Below are 21,667 nucleotides of genomic sequence, written 5' to 3'. Positions count from 1 at the left end.
TGCTTCATTGACAGCATGGGGCGGCAGGTAGCTTAGTGATTAAGAGCGTTGTGCCAGTAATCGAAAGGTCGCTGGTTCTAATCCCCGAGCCGACTAGGTGAAATATCTGTCGGTGCCCTTGAGCAAGGCACTTAGCCCTAATTGCTCCTGTAAGTTGCTCTGGATAAGAGCGTCTGCTAAATGACGTAAATGTAATGTTGAATGTTTATCATTTTAAACTTGGAAAAGAGCCCCTTAATCCCAGATTTGGGACCACACAGCCACTCCACTGAATAGCAGGCTAGTGATTGCTTTGCAATGCTTGCAGTTAGCCACGGTCACCGATTCCTTCCAAACCACTCATTGTTGAATTTGCGATTTCCAACTTGTTGTGTAATGTTTATGTCCAATGGCCGATGAGCACAGATAGGTTTTATCCATCATTTCTCTTCATTATTTATCTTCATATTACAAGGATTAAAAAGGATTTGCCAGTAGATTGTCGACTTGATTCATGATGATGGCTAAGATTTTGAAAGTATGATGTGACATGATCAGTCCAATCAAAGCTACTGTACATATAATAATAATATGGCATTTAGCAGACGCTTTTATCCAAAGCGACTTACAGTCATGTGTGCATACATTTTTACGTATGGGTGGTCCCGGGATCGAACCCACTACCCTGGCGTTACAAGCGCCATGCTCTACCAATTGAGCTACAGAGGACCACATATAACGTGATTTGACCTCATTTAATCTGTGGCCAATGACCTTGAGCCTTCTTAGAAGGGCACTTCTAATGTAACTATATGGCAGGACCCAAAGGGCTTGAATTTTCGAGGTCTACCCTTAGACTTGGCAGTGACGTAGTGTCCCCATGAGTGACAGAACACTGAGCCAATCACGGAGCCATCACTGGCCTGCCCCACAAGCACAATAGAAAGCGCTGAGCTTGGCTGAAACACCTGCATTTTGGAGCTGCCTTACTCAAGAAAACAAAAAAGAGACCATGTTTGTATGCGGTTTTATTAACTCAATGATATATATATATATATATATTTACATTGTTTGCAAACTGATATGTGACACGTATTAATGCCAAAATAACATGCAAAACAGGTATGTTAATTTCCCCGTTTCCCATGTTGTATCACAAAGTGTAATGGATTTATACTATAGTACATATTAGGGCGGTAATGCAACATATTGGATGCCAACCGCCGTTAAACTCCACCGAAGAAGAATGCGTATTTTACCAAGGTGAGAAACATGTGGGCTGCCAGTGTTAGAACATATCACGTTTTTGAGATGGTTTCTTCTACTCCTGTCCTACATTCGAATAGGTCCACTGGCGCGAGTCGACTGAATGTTTACAATGAACGGGAATGCGCACGTTTCATGCGTAAGATCCGGGCTCGAGGAAGGATGTATGTAATTCAAAGATGGCGGCGGAGGGAGGAGGGAAGGAGATGAACGAAATTAAAACTCAGTTCACTACTCGGGAAGGCGTCTATAAACTCCTCACTCACTCCGAATATAGCCGCCCCAACAGGGTGCCTTTCAATTCCCAGGGTTCGAACCCCGTCAAAGTTTCCTTCGCCAACGTCAATGACCAGTCTGGTAACGGCGACCGAATCTGTTTCAATGTGGGCCGGGAGCTGTACTTCTACATCTACAAAGGCGTTAGAAAGGTAGCTAAACATTATGCTAACAGTCATATTTATCATTTGTGTGTCTTAACTGATGACAACAGGTCAGTGTTGTCCAGTTTACCTGGTTTATGACTAATGCACAGTAACGGTACTGTGTCCTAGCTAGCACCACCACACCAGTCTAAGTAAGTGTTGTGGTATGCACCGCTAGCTAGCCAGCAGACTGGCTAACTCTAATCTGACAGTCAGTTAGGCTGTAACATCTATCAACGGACCATGCTGGACATTTGACTAGAATCTCAATATTGTCAATGAATGTATGCTCGTGAAATCAGAAGTGTGACCTCCACTGTATTTCCATTTCATTGCTTGGGTGATGACGTAGATATAGTGCACGGATGCACTTCCCCTGTTGTGACCTAGGCAAGCTAACTAGGCTACGCAAAGTATTGAGGTGTGAAGTTATCTACACTAAATCACTCCTTGCACAACAATTGTGGAGTCAACAAGGTATTGTTGTGAAATTAATTTGCACAATAACTTGCAAATTCACTTGTATATAAGGATGTTATATGACCGACCACTTCAATCAAAACTGCATACAGAATTTCCAGTGCATGGTTTTGCATTGCAAAGTACCTCAACTTCTCCACGGAATTAAGCGCAGATTAGTTTTTGAAATGAACCCCCGACTCCTTCGAGTCGCTATGTGTCGATACTTTAAAAACGTTGATTCTTAAACCTTTACGTGTATCTGTGTTTTCCCTCTGTTGTTTCGTGCCTTTATTTGTTTGCTGAAATCTTACTTTTAATAAAACGTGAATCAAATACAACCACCGACTGTTTCCTCTTTGCTGTTGCTCGAAGACGGCAACTCGGCGCGAATGCGCATGTGCCAATTGAATGTCAACAAGGAAACAGGCGGTGGTTGTATTTGATTTAACGTTTTATTAAAAAGTATTGATTTCAGCAAACAAAGGCACACAACAACCGAGGACAAACATAGGAACATGGTAAGGGTTTAAGAATTTACATTTTTAAATTATCGACGCATAGCGAGAAGGAGGGTCATTTAAAAACCTCATGTAGGAGTTGAGGTACTTGGCAAGGTTTTGAATTGACTTTGATGTGTTGAAACTGATGGTCAAGTAGGAAGTGCTTCCTAGAGTTCATTCAGAGAGAGAGGCAGCTTAGTGAGTGAGTCGCTCTGTAGTTGTGGACATGACAGGTTGATAATGCAGCACCACAGGTGCTTGATCCTTATTTCCTCAGTGTGGCATAGCAGAACCAATCTATAGTCATCTATTTCTTCCAAGTGTGTAAACAGATCTAAATATCTACATTATTCACGCAGGCCCTACAGGTGCATAACTACCAAAGCTTGTACTTTTCTGACATTAACTAGGTAGGATTTACTATATGCCTATGGTTGGAATAGGCCTATGCAAAAACAGTTCAGCAGACTGGAGACATGTTACACAGGAGAAATGGCCTTCTAACCACTACGAATCTTTCCACTCTGCCGATGGCGTAAACCATTAACCAGTGTGACTGTTGTAGTGCTAGTTAACTGTGCCCATGGGGCATTTTGAATAAAACACAAACCTAAGAGGCTAGAGTTGCATGCCCTGGTTTTATTGACAAAAACTGTTTTTTGGTTTGGATGCAGCAAGGTTATCTGTGGCAAGTCTTGTTGCTTTAACCTTGTTTTGAGTTCACTTTTCCTGCAGGGCTTCTGGATAGAACTTCTGTTCATAACAATCAGCAGCAGAAATCCCCCTGAGACACTGTTCATTGTCATGTAGGCCTAATATCAGTCTTTGATGCCCTTTGATTTTAACACTTGATTGTACTGTAATGCTCATAAAAAAACCTATCGACTTCAAAGACTGTGTAATAGACCCAGTCGCCATTTGAAAAAAACGTTTGTTTGGTGTCATGTTCGAAGAATTCGGTGGCTTAATGAGCACACTACTCATGTCTTTCACTGGTTTTGCATGCCACCATTGATGCTTTGATCAAAACATGCATCATTGAAAAGGTTACTGCTCAAATCTGAACTTTTTTTTGTATGTTTATCTTTCAGGCGGCTGACCTGAGCAAACCTATCGACAAGAGGATATACAAAGGAACACAGCCCACATGTCATGACTTCAACCACCTCACGGCCACGGCGGAGAGCGTCTCCCTGCTGGTGGGTTTCTCGGCAGGCCAGGTGCAGCTCATCGACCCAATCAAGAAGGAGACCAGCAAGCTCTTCAATGAGGAAGTAAGTCGGGAAGGAAAGTCTAAAAAAAGAAGACAAATGTAATTTTGTAACTACCCTCAAATGTTATGTTTTTGACATATAACGCAATGAATGCCATTGTTGCTTACAATTGAAATGTAACATTTTGTTTCTTCTCTCCCAAACCGCTTTCCCCAGAGACTAATAGACAAATCCAGAGTGACTTGTGTAAAATGGGTGCCAGGCTCAGAGAGTCTGTTCCTAGTCGCTCATTCCAGTGGAAACATGTACTTGTACAACTTGGAGCACACGTGTGGCACCACGGTTCCTCACTACCAGTTGCTCAAACAGGGCGAGAACTACTCAGTGCACACGTGTAAGAGCAAGTCCACGCGCAACCCCTTGCTCAAATGGACGGTGGGCGAGGGAGCGCTTAACGAGTTTTCCTTCTCACCCGACGGGAAGTTCCTGGCGTGCGTGAGCCAGGACGGCTTCCTTCGGGTCTTCAACTTTGATGCGGTGGAGCTGCACGGGACCATGAAAAGCTACTTTGGGGGTCTGCTGTGCGTGTGCTGGAGTCCAGACGGAAAGTACATTGTTGCGGGGGGCGAGGATGATCTGGTGACCGTGTGGTCGTTTGTGGACTGCCGGGTTATTGCACGCGGTCACGGACACAAGTCGTGGGTGAGCGTGGTGGCGTTTGACCACTACACAACCAGCGTGGAGGATGCAGACCCTATGGAGTTCAGCGGCAGCGACGAGGACTTCCAGGACCAGATCCACTTTGGTCGCGACCGGGCCAACAGCTCGCAGTCCCAACTCTCTAAGCGCAACTCCACGGACAGTCGGCCGGTACAGGTCACATACAGGTTTGGCTCAGTGGGCCAGGACACTCAACTCTGCTTGTGGGACCTCACAGAAGATATCCTTTTCCCCCACCTCCCGCTTTCCCGGACAAGAACGCACACCAATGTGATGAATGCTACCAGCCCCCCGGTGGGAGGGGACGTGTCTGTGGGAGGTGGGGTAGGTGGTGGCATAGTGAATAATGTGAGTAATAACCCTAGCACCAACGGCACCAACACCCCTGATAACCCCCTCCCTACTCCCCTGCCACGCTCCAACAGCTTACCACATTCTGCAGCTACGACCGCCAACAGCAAGAGCAGCGTCATGGACAACGCCATCGCCACAGGCGCAAGCAAATTCGCCACGCTCTCCGTTCACGATCGCAAAGAGCGGCACCACGAGAAGGACCACAAACGGAACCACAGCATGGGCCACATTAGCAGCAAGAGCAGTGACAAGCTCAACATACTCACCAAAACCAAAACAGACCCTGCAAAGACACTGGGGACGCTGCTCTGTCCCCGCATGGAAGACATACCCTTACTAGAGCCCCTTATCTGCAAAAAAATAGCACATGAGAGACTGACTGTCTTAATATTTCTTGAAGACTGTATAGTGACAGCTTGTCAGGAGGGATTTATTTGCACATGGGCAAGGCCTGGCAAAGTGGTAAGTTCTTTTTGAATAGAAATGGAGTTCTGCTAAATTCCTGTGTATTTCTCTTTGTAGTCTCAAAAAATAGTTGTTTGGGCAATGCAAGGATCCATTTAGAAACTTTAGTATTATTGTGGACATTTTAGACAGCATTGTGAGGTGTACAACATTACCTACTGTAGATGAGTATGGGAGTCTCTTACACTTGCAGTATGTCACATCTCAAACTGTCTGTATGTACACTCCCCTACGTATTTATTTGGACAGTGAAGCTAAAACGTTTAATTTGGCTCTATACTCAACATTTTGGATTTGAGATTACATTTTTTATGAGGCGACAGTACAGAATTGCACTTTTTATTTGAGGGTATTTTCATACTTATCTATTTTACCGTTTAGAAATTAAAGCATTTATGTATCTAGTTCCCCGAATTTTAAGGTGTCATAAGTATTTGGACAAATTCACTGATCATGTATTGAAATTAGTCAAAAGTGTTAGTAGTTGGTCCCATATTCCTAGCATGCAATGACTCCATCAAGGTTGTGACTCTACAAAATGGTTGGATGCATTTGTAGTTTGTTTTGGATTTTGTTTGCCTAATAGAAATTAATGGTAAAAAAATTGTCATTTTTGAGTCCGTTTTATTGTAAATAAGAATATCATGTTTCTGAACACTTCTACATTAATATTGATGATACCATGATTATGGATAATCATGAATAAATTGTGAATAATGATGAGTGAGAAAGTTGGAGGCATAAATGTCATACCCCCAAAAAATGCTAACCTCCCTTGTAATTGGCAATGGTGAGAGGTGAGCATGTTTTGGGGGCATGATCTTTGTGCATCTAACTTAATCACTTGTCATTATTCACGATTCATTCATGATTATCTGTAATCATTGTAGCATCCATATTAATGTAGAAGTGTTCAGAACATATTCAATTCTTATTTACAGTAAGTGACTCCAAAATGACACAAATTATTTACCATTCATTTCTATTGGGCACAACATAATCTGAAACACAACCAAAACAAACTGCAAATGCATCCAACAAGTTTTTTAAATTCATGCTTGATGTAGTCACTGCGTTCTAGGAATATGGCACCAAATACTAAACACGACTAAATTTAAGTGAATTTGTCTAAATACTTATGACACCTTAAAATGGGTGGACTGGATACATGAAGTGCATTCATTTCTAAATTGTAAAACTAATATGAAAATACCCTCAAATAAAAGGTGACAATCTGTACTGTAGCCTCATATAAAACTTTTGATCTCAAATCCAAAATGCTGTATAGAGCCAAATGAAACGTTTTAGCTTCACTGTCCAAATAAATCAACAGGGGAGTGGTTTGTGTTCATCTGCCACCCCATGCAAAGCCCATACAGTTTCAAAGATATCAATAATGGTCAAGAATCTCGTATGTCATGTACAATCAAGTCACCTGGTGGATAAGTAAGTACACTTAGGTAGCCCTCCGTATCAGTGGAAAGAAGACATTGATCCCAATTGAGTATGTTTGTGTGCATCGGCTCCATATTAAAATACCCATATTGGAGCATTACCATCCCACAAGGCACCGCAGCATAAACAAGCAAGTCATCTGTACACTCACCCACAACACTCTCAGATTCTTTATGAGAGGACCTCTGTATTTGCCAAACAGCTTTATACGTTAATGCATTACATTCACTTCGTCATCCACTAGCTAACTGCTGTGCACGGGCCATTTGAAGGCAGGAAGATGGGTGTGCTGAATTTGATGCTTTGTGAACTTTCCCCAATGCAAATCTCCTTTTTCTTTCCAGGGTTTATTGTCATCCCAAAACCAAGCCAGCTCTCCCAGTGGAACTGTAGTATAGCCCACACTATTTCTGCTGCTAAGAAACCTGCATCACAGAGATGTATTGTCACCAGAGCCTGGTGCTGCTTTTCACCCCGCAAAGCACTGCAAGTTTTTTATTTATTTTATTTTTTCCTTTTGGTTATCATACACATGGCCTAGATGGTGGAAGTATTCAAATACAGAAATGGAAAGGGTGTGGTGCAATTTTGGACAGTGGCACTAATGTCCTTTCTGGAATTTCTTTTAATGTTTTTAATTATTTGTCTTCTCTCGCTCTCATATACGCTAGACTGTTTTTCTGGACTTGGAGCTTGGCATAGTTGGATGAAACCATTCATATTATGCTTGTTTAAAAGGATAGTTCACCCAACAACTTTTATCATTCCTATTTCTTACCTTGCAAGTGGTCCATGGGCCAGGAGTCACTGCCACCAGCTGTCACAGGCTGAAGACAATATGAATTACACAAAAACAGTGGTGTTCCATAGTGCCCACCATCCATTGTCTACAAATTGCACACCAAAATCATGTCCTTCAGCTACATTAGCCTTTATGATTTGGAATATGTGCGGTGTCAAAGGGTACTACAGTTGCTAAGGACAATGTTCTTGACCTACCTACGCACTATTACATATTTTGGTGTGGCTAGTCTTCCGTTCAGAAGGCGGTCTCGGTCATCGTAGGTGTGGTTTTTGCAGTCAGTCCAGGCTCAGACTGCATTCAAGGTAAGAAAAAGATTAACGGAAATGAAATTAGGGTGAACTATCCCTTTAAGACCAAGAATGTGGGCATCTAAGGATTTGCTTTCATCCAAATTCATCACAAGTCTTTTTATTATACTGAACAAAAATATAAACGCAACATGTAAAGTGTTGGTCCCATGTTTCATGAGCTGAAATAAAAGATCCCAGAAATTTTCCGTATGCACAAAAAGCTTCTTTCTCTCAAATGTTGTGCACAAATTTGTTTACATCCCTGTTGGTGAGCATTTCTCTTTGCTGAGATAATCCATCCACCTGACAGGTGTGGCATATCAAGAAGCTGATTAAACAGCATTATCTTTACACAGGTGCACCTTGTGCTTGGGACAATAAAAGGCCACTTTAAAATGTGCAGTTTTGTCACACAATGCCACAGATATCTCGAGGGAGCGTGCAATTTGCATGTTGACTGCAGGAATGTCCACCAGAGCTGTTGCAAGACAATTGAATGTTAATTTCTCTTCCATAAGCCGCCTCCAATGTCGTTTTAGAGAATTTGGCAGTACATCCAACCGGCCTCAGAACCGCAGACCATGTGTAACCACACCAGCCCAGGACCTCTACATCCGGCTTCTTCACCTGCAGGATCGTCTGAGACGCCACCCGGATAGCTGATTGATTGAACTGTGGATTTGCACAACCGAAGGATTTCGCAAACCGTCTCAGGGAAGCACATTTGCGTGCTCGTTGTCCTCACCAGGGTCTTGACTGCAGTTTGGCGTCATAACCAACTTCAGTGGGCAAATGCTCACTTTCGATGGCTATTGGCATGCTGGAGAAGTGTGCTCTTCACAGATTAATCCCGGTTTCAACTGTACCGGGCAGATGGCAGACAGCGTGTATGGTGTCGTGTGGGCAAGCGGTTTGCTGATGTCAATGTTGTGAAAAGCGTGCCCCATGGTGAGGTTATGGTATGGGCAGGCATAAGCTACAGTCAACGAACACAATTGCATTATATCTATGGCAATCTGAATGCACAGAGATACCGTGACGATGCCATTTATATGCCGCCATCACATGTTTCAGCAAGATAATGCACGGCCCCATGTCGCAAGGATCTGTACACAATTACTGGAAGCTGAAATTGTCCCAGTTCTTCCATGGCCTGCATACTCACCAGACATGTCACCCATTGAGTATATTTTCGTATGCTCTGGATCGTCGTGTCCGACAGCGTGTTCCAGTTCCCGCCAATATCCAGCAACTTCCCACAGCCATTGAAGTGGAGTGGGACAACTTTCCACAGGCCACAATCAACAAGCCTGATCAACTCTATGTGAAGGTGATCTCGCGCTGCATGAAGCAAATGGTAGTCACACCAGATACTGACTGGTTTTCTGATCCATGCCCCTACCTAAAAAAATATATCTGTGACCAACAGATACATATCTGTATTGCCAGTCGTGAAATCCATAGATTAGGGCCTAATGAATTTATTTAAATTGAGTGATTTCCTTAAATCTTTTTTTAAATATCTATATATCTCTTTTATATCTATTTTTGTTCAGTGTAGAATCTCCTCTTTTGAGAACTATGCACTGATTTAGTTAGTTTTGTTTGTTTTGTAACTACTAGAAAGGAACAAAATATGGAGAGGTTCGAAGACATCCTCTGTCTTAACCTTAACCAGTAAAGCTGGATGCTGCAATCATAATATTTTAAGGAAAACTGTTTGCACTTACATTTGTTTATTAGAGGAAGATGGCTTTACATTTTGGGTGTGCAAGAAGAACTCTGACAGCTATCAGGTGGAGAAGTTATTAACCTTTATCTATTGAGCATTTACTGCTCTGTATCATATGTATAATATTGTAATTAAGTGATTTGATTGGGGCAAAAGCAAATTATCATTACTCTAGTGGAAGTTTGATCATTTAAGGAATTAGGGATATTTCTAAAGCAGAAAAAATATTCATAATAATATTAAAATAATCTTGAATATGCAGGTTTGTTTTCTCTTGTACAAAATTCATCCAGTTGTACACTATATATACAAAAGTATGTGGACACCCCTTCAAATTACTGGATCACGCTATTTCAGCCACACCCGTTGCTGACAGGTGTATCAAATTGAGCACACAGCCATGCAATCTCCATAGACAAACATTGGCAGTAGAATGGCCTTACTGAAGAGCTCCGTGACTTTCAACGTTGGACCGTCATAGGATGCCACTTTCCAATTAGTCAGTTAGTCAAATTTCTGCCCTGCTAGAGCTGCCCCGGTCAACTATAAGCGCTGTTATTGTGAAGTGGAAACGTCTAGGAGCAACAACGGCCCAGCCGCGAAGTGGTAGGCCACACAAGCTCACAGAACGGGACCGCTGAAGCGCGTAGCGTGTAAAAATCGTCTGTCCGAGTGCCAACTGTAAAGTTTGGTGGAGGAGGAATAATGGTCTGGGGCTGTTTTTCATGGTCCGGGCTAGGCCCTTAGTTCCAGTGAAAGGAAATCTTAACGGTACAGCATGCAATGAAATTCTAGACGATTCTGTGCTTCCAACTTTGTGGCAACAGTTTGGGGAAGGCCCTTTCCTGTTTCAGCATGACAATGCCCCCGTGCACAAAGCGAGGTCCATACAGATGGCTTGAAGAGATCGGTGGGGAAGAACTTAACGGGCCTGCACAGAGCCCTGACCTCAACCCTAACGAACACCTTTGGGATTAATTGGAACGCCGACTGCGAGCCAGACCTAATCGCCCAACATCAGTGCCCAACCTATTGTGGCTGTGGAAGCAAGTCCCCGCAGCAATGTTCCAACATCTAGTGGAAAGCCTTCCCAGAAGAGTGGAGGCTGTTATAGCAGCAAAGGGGGGACCAACTCCATATTAATGCCCGTGATTTTGGAATTAGATGTTTGACGAGCAGGTGTCCACATACTTTTGGTCATGTAGTGTATTTTGATGTAGCATATTAAATGCTCTAATCTCCAGGAAGAAACACCAAAAGGAATCACAAAATGTGCAAAAGTCAGACAAAGGAGCTGTCAACTGCAAATATTATGAAGCTCTTACCGACAGCAACTCTATTCTATGTGCCACTGGGAACAAGTAGGTTTGAAGATAAAACACCTATTAAAAGTTGTGTTATTTATTTTATGACTACCAATCATTGTTAATGCCATGAAGTGTTAAGTGGCACTCCATGCTAACCAGAGAAGGAACGGATGGTGAAGTGAATGTATTTTTTGATTGTGGTTAACATTTTACATTTCACCCTTTATTCTTCATTAAAAAATTGAATATGATTCTATTACACTTGTGTTGTTGTTACTGATATTTGTTTGTGCAGATTGATTTTTATAAGTGCTTGGTGAAAGATTTTAACATTTGTGTCGTAAAGGTAAGATAAACATGAAACATGCACTTTCCCTTTGCTTGTTCCCATACAATAATGTTAGTGCTGGGATACGTATGTATATATAGTGCCTTCAGAAAGTATTGATACCCCTTGACTTATTCCACATTTTGTTGTGTTACAGCCTGAATTCATAATCGGTTAAACTGATTTTGTTTCTCACCCATCTACACACAATACCCCATAATGACAAAGTGAAAATGTTTTCAGAAATGTTTGCAAATTAAATACAGAAATATCTCATTTACATAAGTATTCACACCCGTGAGTCAATACTTTGTAGAAGCACCTTTGGCAGCGATTACAGCTGTGAGTCTTTCTGGGTAAGTGTCTAAGAGCTTTCCACACCTGGATTGTGCAACATTTGCCCATTTATTATTTTCAAAATTCTTCAAACTCTGTCAAATTGGTTGTTGATCATTGCTAAACAACCATTTTCAGGTCTTGCCATAGATTCTTTTGTACATTTAAGTCAAAACTGTAACTTGGCCTCAGGAACATTCACTGTCTTGGTAAGCAGCTCCAGTGTAGATTTGGCCTTGTGTTTTAGGTTATTGTCCTGCTGAAAGGTGAATTAATCTCCCAGTGTCTGGTGGAAAGCACACTGAACCAGGTTTTCCTCTATTATTTTGCCTGTGCTTAGCTTCATTCCGGGGTTTTTTTATCCAGAAAAATGTCCCAGTCCTTAACGAGTACAAGCATACCCATAACATGATGCAGCCACCACTATGCTTGAAAATATGGAGAGTGGTACTCAGTTACGTGTTGGATTGGATTTGCTCCAAACATAACACTTTGATTTCTTGACAAAATGTTAATTGCTTTGCCACATTTTTTGCAGTATTACTTTAGTGCCTTGTTGCAAGCAGGTTTTCTTTTTTTCTCAATATTTGTATTCTGTACAGGCGTCCTTCTTTTCACAGTCAATTAGGTTAGTATTCTGGAGTAACTACAATGTTGTTGATCCATCCTCAGTTTTCTATCACAGCCATTTAAACTCTAACTGTTTTAAAGTTACCATTGGGCTCAGCATGAAATCCCTGAGCAGTTTCCTTCCTCTCCGGCAACTGAGTTAGGAAGGACGCCTGTGTCTTTGTAGTGACTGGGTGTATTGATACACCATTCAAAGTGTAATGAATAACTTCACCATGCTCAAAGGGATATTCAATGTCTATTTAATTTTTTTTTACCCATCTACCAATAGGTGCCCTTCTTTGCGAGGCATTGGCAAACCTCCCTGGTCTTTGTGGTTGAATCTGAGGTTGAACCTGTGGATAAAATTCAGTGATCGACTGAGGGAACTTACAGATAATTATACGTGTGGGATACAGAGATGAGGTAGTCATAAAAAAATTTAAAAAAATAAACACTTATTGCACACAGAGTGAGTCCATGCAACTTATGTGACTTGTTAAGCAAATGTTTACTCCTGAACTTCTTTAGGCTTGCCACAACAAAGAGGTGGAATACTTATTGACTCAAGACATTTCAGCTTAATTTTTTATTAATTTGTTAAAATTCCCAAAAACAGTATTCCACTTGGACATTATGGAGTATCGTGTGTAGGCCAGTGAAAAAAAAAATCAAAATTGTATAATTTTTGTATTTAGGCTGTAAATGTGGAAAATAAAGGGGTGTGAATACTTTCTGAAGGCAATGTATGTACACTATATTTACAAAAGTATGTGGACACCCCTTCTAACTGTGAATTTCAGCTATTTCAGCCACACCCGTTGCTGACAAAAATCGAGCACACCGCCATGCAATCTCCATAGACAAACATTGGCAGTAGAATGGCCTTACTGAAGAGCTCAGTGACTTTCAACGTGGCACCGTCATAGGATGGCACCTTTCCAACAAGTCAGTATGTCAAAAATCTGCGCTGTTAGTGCTGCCCCGGTCAACTGTAAGTGCTGTTATTTTGAAGTAGAAACGTCTAGGAGTAACAACGGCTCAGCCACACAAGCTCACAGAACGGGACCACCGAGTGCTGAAGCACGTAGCGTGTAAAAATCACTTGTCCTCGGTTGCAACACTCACTAGAGTTCCAAACTGCCTCTGGAAGCAACGTTAGCACAAGAACTGTTCGTCGGGAGCTTCATGAAATGGCTTTCCTTGGCCGAGCAGCCGCACACAAGCCTAAGATCACCATGTGCAATGCCAGCAATGTTCCAACATCTAGTGGAAAGCCTTCCCAGAAGAGTGGAGCCTGTTATAGCAGCAAAGGGGGGACCAACTCCATATTAATGCCCATGATTTTGGAATGAGATGCTCGACGAGCAGGTGTCCACATACTTTTGGTCATGTAGTGTGCCTCTGTCTAAAATGACTTAGACTGTCTGTCACAGCTTTGCAAAATCTTATGTAATATGACATCATTGAAAAAGGGAAAAACATTCACAGAACTTGTTACAAAATGTTGCGTTTTCAAAATACAGTATATACATTTTATACTCCTTTGGCAATGCAGTAGTATATTCTACAGATCTTTTGTAAAAAGGGTGATACTAAAGCACATTCTGAGAGTTTAAGGAGTTTGTTTCTTTTGTAATTATTGTCATGCACGTGACTATTGCTTTGGAAGTCACAGTGGTCTAGGAAATCTGCAACTTTGATTTTATTATAAAGATGATATGCTCTGTGAGCAAAAAAGTGAATTTCCCAAAATCTAATTCGATCAAGCACTAGCATACACTATACTGTGCTGAATTAATTAACTAAAACCTACTCTTTCATCACTTGATTAAATATATCAGAGCTCGTCCTTGAATATCTGCGTTGCATGCGATTATAGTCAATAGCAACATTTTGAGCTAACTTATCAACAGCCGTTAACATGACACACCTAATTTAGTTAGGAAATGGCTGGGTTATTAATGGTTAATAGGCAATATCCTCTCATTAGGCGAACACTGATGACAGAGTCAAATATACTTTGGGGATCATGTTGTATTTCATCTGCAGGAATTATGACTTGTACAAATTAACCCTGGTAATTATTGCTATGTGATATTCACCCTGTTTGCATTGCTCACCAGAAAGTAGCAGGCTTTGCAGAAGCTGAATAGCTTTGTTCAAACAATATTGTCTTAACATTTCAAACAAAGCAGATTAGAGTATGTACAGTAGCTACAGGTATGTTCTGTTAAACAGCAACAGTTCTTAAGAATTGGGGCTCTCAGTAGCCACCACGTTTCCTGTCCAAAGGAGGCATGTAATAGGTCTTGAAAGCAGAGCGGTAGGACTCATCCCTTGGCTATTGGGAAAAGAGGAGGCAAACAAAAAAAGGTTATTAACAGAAATATGAACAACACATGAGCGAGTCATGAGGCTGTATGTATCAAGGGTCTCAGAGTAGGAGTGCTGATCTAGGATAAGTGTTGCCTTTTAGATCATAATGCAGAAGATTACATGGACAGGGGGGACCTGATCCTAGATCAGCACTTATTTTCTAAGACGCTTGATACTTACAGCCTCAGATGTTCTGACATTAGGGTGGTCTTCCTTTATATCAGTGGTCAGCAACCTTTTTTGAGTCGAGATCACTTTCTGTGTCAAAATGCAAGCTGATATCTACTGTTCCAGGGTTTTTTAACATGACGTAAGCCTATGCAACATTATCCTATTAAAAACAGTACTGTAGTAATGAGGTTTGTGCAGTAGACTATAGGCCCAAAACATTATCACCGCATATTGGCTTTGCTTGACTTGCCAACGCATTGCTGTTCTTCTCAGACCATAAAGAAAAAATATATACATATTTCATCATTTGAGGTAGGCTATATGATCACACCAGTAATTGATCAGTTGTTGTATTACTTGTGAGGCACAGCTGAGTGAGCATACATTTAAATACTTTGCTTTTTAAAATTTTACTGGGCTGATGGAGCCTGCATCTGATGGTCAGTCTCAGCGGAGGGAGAGGGCAGAAGACGGAGGGTCCGCCTCTCAACGTCCCTCCGCTCTCTCTTCCTCCGCTGACACTGACCAAAAAGGGACACTGTCTTCCAGCTGATGGTGAAACTCGAGTCGTACAGCATTATTTCTGCCTCATGCACAAATTCATGTTGTTACTCCTATGACCAGAGAAAGTGAAATATTCCTTGATATTAAAAAAACGACCCAAGCCTATCGATACACTTTCCTACTCATTAATTGCAGCTGGAGTGCTGGTTGTAGCGTGAGTGGAAGTAGGGAGAACGCACATTTTATGGCTTATAAAAGTGTTGAACAAAGTGTTGACAGTGCGGAGTAAAAACTTAAACATGAACTCACTCAGAAAAACAGCAGCTCTGCTGTATTCGTTGACAGTCTCTCTCTAGTCATGGTTTTAAAAGTTTAGAAATCTCACAGTATCAATTTTGCTGTAGCTTTCATTTTTTACATTGACATGTTAGTCATTTCACAGACGCTCTTATCCAGAGCGACTTACAGTAGTGAGTGCATACATGTTCATACTTTTTTCACATAATGGTCCCCCATGGGAATCGAACCTACAACCCTGGCGTTGCAAGCGCCATGCTCTACCAACTGAGCCACATGGGACTTTCTTTTATGCCTGCAACGTTACTGCAGACACGGTAATCTGAGCCATCCGATTGGCCAGCGGTAGGCCTATAGTGCACTTGATTTGCTACCCCCGGGATGGCAGAATTTGTACCTTCAGACAAATGAAATGGTTCAAAATTGAGTTTTTTACAGAAATGTTTGGTGATCGACTTAGAATGCCTTGGAGATCGACCAGTCGATAGCGATCGACCGGTTGGTGACCACTGCTTTATATGATGTGCAATAAAGTAATGTTTGTACAGGACTTTTGTCGTAGGGAGTAAGTAGCCTTAGAGATGTCCTAAAATAGGGAGTAGCCGTAGGGATGTCCTAAAATGTACACCGTAATGGAGTGTGTTTACCTTAGCCAACCGCGAGTGGCACTTTTTTGACGTGATGGCTGGTAGGGGGGACCCACAGTGAGTGATAGTAAGAGCTGGCACTGTGGTAACAGGGTAGGTGATCTGGGGTGCAGGCACTACCACATTGAGCTTTGGTAATTCCACTAGATAATGTGGGGCGTTGCGTCTGATCCGAGGCTCTGCAACATGTTTTATGTTGTGCTGCAAAACAAAATAATATTAGGCCTTCATGAGACACTATCCACATAGTAGTAGGGCAAAGTGCATCGCAATTATGGCATATTTTGTCATTTTTCCAGTATGTAGCCTATTATTACATGTTATCCATAAAATGTGATGTAGAGTCAACCTTTTGGAGCTATTTTTTTTACCTGCCTCCTGCCCTGTCTGGCCATGCGCCACAGGTGATCCACAGAGTTGGGGGTCCCACTGCTCTCTCCTCCCTCCACAGTCCCAATGGCCCTGTGCAGACTATCAGTTCTCCTCTCTGCCAGCCTGAGACAAGGACCCAAGAGGACAGGAGGAGGGAAGATAGCATTTACCATATGAAAAATGAAATACTGTATCTTTCACTACAATTTTAAGGCACAGTACAGTATGTCTGTATTTTCTATACAGTACAGTGTGTGCTTACCGTAGCTCTCTAAAATAGACGTGCTGTAGTGCCGCTCGTGAGCCAATGCGCTCCTCTGGGTCGTAGGCCAGCATCTGGTAGAGCAATGACAGACTGGGCGCAGAACAGTTTGGGATGAGCCGAGAGAGCCCACTGCCCTTCCGTGGAGGGAAGTCAAAACGCATCGCCCTAGACCTGTCAACAATAATGTACAACACTGTCACTAAGGACAATGGTTTCCATTGAACATACTGTAAAGGCATTGGTCTCCATTACATGAGAAACGTATATAACGCAACCAAAGAAGGCAACGTACTGCCTGAATTTTTGAAGAAGACCGCTGTCAGGTGTACCCAAAACATCATGGATCTTGGTCACCTGATCCAACTCGTTGGTACCCGGAAACAGAGGGCTGAGACTGAAATATAAAAACATGATAATCTGTGATGCCATCAAGGCTACTTACACGACAGTATGTGTTCATGAATGTCTGGCTTTGACCGTAGAGGAATACATACATCACTGAGGCTATAACCAAATTATATAATACTACATCCTATTTAGTTGGCTTTTTGGGTATGCAAGGATGGGAAGTACATAAGCAGTATGTAGTTTGAGAATACGGTCACAGCCAATGACGAGAGAGGTACCTGATGATTTCGTAGAAAACACATCCTACACTCCACATGTCCATCTTGTGTGAGTAATAGCCGTCTGTGAGGAGGCACTCTGGGGCTCTGTACCAGCGGGTGGAGATGTACTCTGTATAGGGGGGCTTGGAGTGCAAACTCCTGCACGAGCCAAAGTCTCCTAGTTTGAGCACATCGTGCTATGGAAGCAACCAACCAAGTCATTGGTAACATATGGGAAATAATGAAACAGTAACAGTTCTTATTTACAAATCAGCAGGCAAGGTTTTCAGCATCATCAGGTTTTTTACTTACTTTGATTAGAATGTTCTCTGGCTTAACATCACGGTGGAAGATCCCATTGCTGTACGAAAATAACAAAAGAGTAAAACTGTAACTTTTAGGGGAAGCAAAACAATTACCCTTAACCCCCCTGTAGCCTATGCCACGCAACAGTGAAATGTCTGTAAGAAATGTAAACTGAAACTCTTGAGCGTGCCGTATTTAGCCTACTCTCTTGCTATCTCTCTCAGAATGACCTTCTTGATCCAAACCAGTCAGGTTTCAAGACTGGTCATTCAACTGAGACTGCTCTTCTCTGTGTCACGGAGGCTCTCCGTACTGCTAAAGCTAACTCTCTCTCCTCTGCTCTTGTCCTTCTAGACCTGTCTGCTGCCTTTGATTATGTACTATGAACCATCAGATCCCCCTCACCACCCTCTCCGAGTTGGGCATCTCCGGCGCGGCTCACTCTTGGATTGCGTCCTACCTGACCGGTCGCTCCTACCAAGTGGCGTGGCGAGAATCTGTCTCCGCACCACGTGCTCTCACCACTGGTGTCCCCCAAGGCTCAGTTCTAGGCCCTCTCCTATTCTCGCTATACACCAAGTCACTTGGCTCTGTCATATCCTCACATGGCCTCTCCTATCATTGCTACGCAGACGACACACAACTAATCTTCTCCTTTCCCCCTTCTGATAACCAGGTGGCGAATCGCATCTCTGCATGTCTGGCAGACATATCAGTGTGGATGACGGATCACCACCTCAAGCTGAACCTCGGCAAGACGGAGCTGCTCTTCCTCCCGGGGAAGGACTGCCCGTTCCATGATCTCGCCATCACCGTTGACAACTCCGTTGTGTCCTCCTCCCAGAGTGCGAAGAGCCTTGGCGTGACTCTGGACAACACCCTGTCGTTCTCCGCTAACATCAAGGCGGTGACCCGATCCTGTAGGTTCCTGCTCTACAACATTCGGAGAGTACGACCCTGCCTTACACAGGAAGCGGCACAGGTCCTAATCCAGGCACTTGTCATCTCCCGTCTGGATTACTGCAACTCGCTGTTGGCTGGGCTGCCTGCCTGTGCCACTAAACCCCTACAACTCATCCAGAATGCCGCAGCCCATCTGGTGTTCAACCTTCCCAAGTTCTCTCACGTCAACCCGCTCCTCCGCACACTCCACTGGCTTCCAGTTGAAGCTCGCATCTGCTACAAGACCATGGTGCTTGCCTACGGAGCTGTGAGGGGAACGGCACCTCCGTACCTTCAGGCTCTGATCAGTCCCTACACCCAAACGAGGGCATTGCGTTCATCCACCTCTGGCCTGCTGGCCCCCCTACCTCTGCGGAAGCACAGTTCCCGCTCAGCCCAGTCAAAACTGTTCGCTGCTCTGGCACCTCAATGGTGCAACAAGCTCCCTCACGACGCCAGGACAGCGGAGTCACTCACCACCTTCCGGAGACACTTGAAACCCCACCTCTTTAAGGAATACCTGGGATAGGATAAAGTAATCCTTCTACCCCCCCTTACCCCACCCCAAAGAAAGAAAAAAAACATATTGTAAAATGGTTATCCCACTGGCTATAAGGTGAATGCACCAATTTGTAAGTCGCTCTGGATAAGAGCGTCTGCTAAATGACGTAAATGTAAATGCAAAAGTATTCTTTCATGGACAAGCTCCCATCCATATTTTCATTCTTACCTATGCATGTGATCGAGTGACTTGCAAAGTTGATACATGTAGAGTCTGATTTTACTTTCTGGCAAAGGTTGTTGCCTCCCTGCAAGTGAGACAAGTTAGCAATACACAAGATAACGGAATGTGAAATAGTCTTTGATGTACTGTAGTTACAGTTGTGGTAAAAGTTTCATGTCATTCACAGTAGCAGTTTTCCTGTGTGTCTGACCTCGTATGTACTCATAGATGTTCATCTCCATCAGCTCACATACCAAGGACAGGGTCCCTGATTCTTTGTCACTGTAACACATCGAATGAATCAGACAAAATTATCATGTTATTATTCAGTTCAGGCTTCACACATACAATGAAAAAGACTGTGACAAACATTGTACTCACAATATCAATTCATGCAGCTGAATGATGTTGGGGTGAGGGTTCAGTTTTTTCATGGCCTGGACTTCTCGCAGGTTGTTGGCCTGTTCAAGGCTGAGCAACAAGAAACAAAACACGTTATTATGTGTAACTGTATCTGTCTATTGTAGAGAACATGTCTCATGACTTATTTTCAAAGATACAGGCTTTAAAAAATCTGTGCACAAAACTTAAAGCAACATTGTCCCTTGCTGACCTCAACCTCACTTGGTCAGGGTATGTTGAAACCAATATACACATAATTGGTTGACACCCAGTAGGATAGGTAGGGGTGTCATGCTGCTGGCTCAAGTTTCAAGGCAAGGGTCCACGTACAAAGAGGATGCCATGCACCTGAAGGCAAGCAGCAGGCAGTACCATTATATACTTATGGGCAGCACACATGATAATTACCTGCTGAGTGACTGCTTCATCGTTTTACACGCATAATATTTCCCATCTTTCAGGCTTTGAGCCTTCACCACTTCTGAAAATGTCCCTTCTCCAATTTTCTTGATTATCTTGTAATCTGCATAACAACAAAATAGTTGAGAAAACACATGCAGCTCTCTATCTACAGTAGCTGTATCTAGCCAACGCTAGCTTACTGTACTAGCTTCCTAACGTTAGTAGCTAGCTAGCTAACGTTAGCTACTAGTACATTTTACATTTACATTTTAGTCATTTAGCAGACGCTCTCATCCAGAGCGACTTCCAGGAGCAATTAGGGTTAAGTGCCTTGCTCAAGGGCACATCGACAGATTTTTCACCTAGTCGGCTCGGGGATTAGAACCAGCGACCTTTCGGTTACAGGCACAACCTACCGTTAGTACAGGCAAGCAATTCGATCAACTTACTATCCATTCTTCAAGTGTTCACTGCATAGAAGTAAATTATCCATACTAGCTAGTCCTATATTTAAATAACACATTGCGTTCTTTTCATGGCACAGTGTTGTCAAATATGTATATAACTAATCTCATTGTTCTATCTGTGGTGTTGTTGTGGCAAGCATGCTAGCTAACTAAATAATCTAGCTCCAAGATTGAAAGGCTGGGGTAAAAATACGCCTTGCTGCTCTCTAGCCTAGGCTAAGGAGGACATTTTTTATCTCTACTACTAGCTAGCCGTGTTAGCTGGGCCGTCACCTTGGTAACCAGGCACGCCTCACCCTCAACTCTGACCTAAAAGGTGGATGATTTGAAACAAGAAACTTGGCTCGTTCCAGTGGCTGGCTGGCTATCTATTTCTGACATTAGACTCACACTCAATGATGTATGCACACTTTTACTGTTATGGACGTCCAAATGCATTTCATATTTATTCTGCAAATAGTAGAACAATTGTGTTTTTGCTATTACAAAAGGTTTGCACTCATCAGTCGCTCGAGCAGAGAGAGATGGAGCCAAATTCATCAACGTTTTCAAAAAAATGCACAAATGAACAAAACATATATTTGATAAAACGTGGTGCATTTTCCTGTAAACATGTTGTTGGCTTGAATGCCATTTTGCAAAGCATTTATCTCACCTTTTTTCAAAAGAAGCTTGCTTAAAATGAGCTCAGATCTATTTCGTTTGTACGACGTTGTATTGTTGTATATGTCCATGAAGCTTTTCCAGTCGATACTAGGCGTTTTGTTTGCTTTGCGAATGCATGCTCTATTTTTCACACCAACAAGCCAATTTGTGTAATACATAATTATACGATAGCTGACGAAGAGAACGCATTGAATTTGTATCTTGAAACACTCCCTAGTTGCAGCTGCTGACCATCTCCTCTCAGCATCAACTAACAATATTCATCATTGCG

At 42.6% G+C, this 21,667-nt stretch overlaps 3 protein-coding genes across 3 annotated transcripts in view; 1 reads left to right on the top strand and 2 right to left on the bottom strand.

Annotated features, from left to right (window-relative positions):
* The window catches only part of LOC311103132 (transcriptional repressor protein YY1-like), a 964,063-nt gene that overhangs the window by 297,936 nt on the left and 644,460 nt on the right, over positions 1–21,667 (bottom strand). The window lies entirely within an intron of this gene.
* On the top strand, positions 1,420–11,166 carry LOC311103123 (WD repeat-containing protein 20). Its single transcript, XM_084144663.1, has 4 exons — positions 1,420–1,673; positions 3,721–3,903; positions 4,060–5,379; positions 7,182–11,166. Exons 1-4 carry the CDS (start codon positions 1,425–1,427, stop codon positions 7,233–7,235), a joined length of 1,806 nt encoding a protein of 601 aa, XP_084000789.1. The 5' UTR covers positions 1,420–1,424; the 3' UTR covers positions 7,236–11,166.
* LOC311103127 (MAPK/MAK/MRK overlapping kinase-like) lies at positions 14,097–21,614 on the bottom strand. Its single transcript, XM_084144670.1, has 12 exons — positions 21,386–21,614; positions 20,270–20,384; positions 19,841–19,930; positions 19,671–19,741; positions 19,466–19,544; positions 17,800–17,848; positions 17,506–17,684; positions 17,172–17,273; positions 16,877–17,050; positions 16,614–16,737; positions 16,243–16,443; positions 14,097–14,588 (listed from the first exon to the last, which is right to left on the bottom strand). The coding sequence occupies exons 1-12, from the start codon at positions 21,552–21,554 to the stop codon at positions 14,511–14,513; spliced, it is 1,431 nt and encodes a 476-aa protein (XP_084000796.1). The 5' UTR covers positions 21,555–21,614; the 3' UTR covers positions 14,097–14,510.

The sequence above is a fragment of the Coregonus lavaretus genome (assembly GCF_964263955.1).
Source record: "Coregonus lavaretus genome assembly, chromosome: 27".
Lineage (NCBI taxonomy): Eukaryota > Metazoa > Chordata > Actinopteri > Salmoniformes > Salmonidae > Coregonus > Coregonus lavaretus.
The sequence above is the reverse complement of the archived record's forward strand: the minus strand, read 5'-3'. Positions and strand labels throughout refer to the sequence as shown.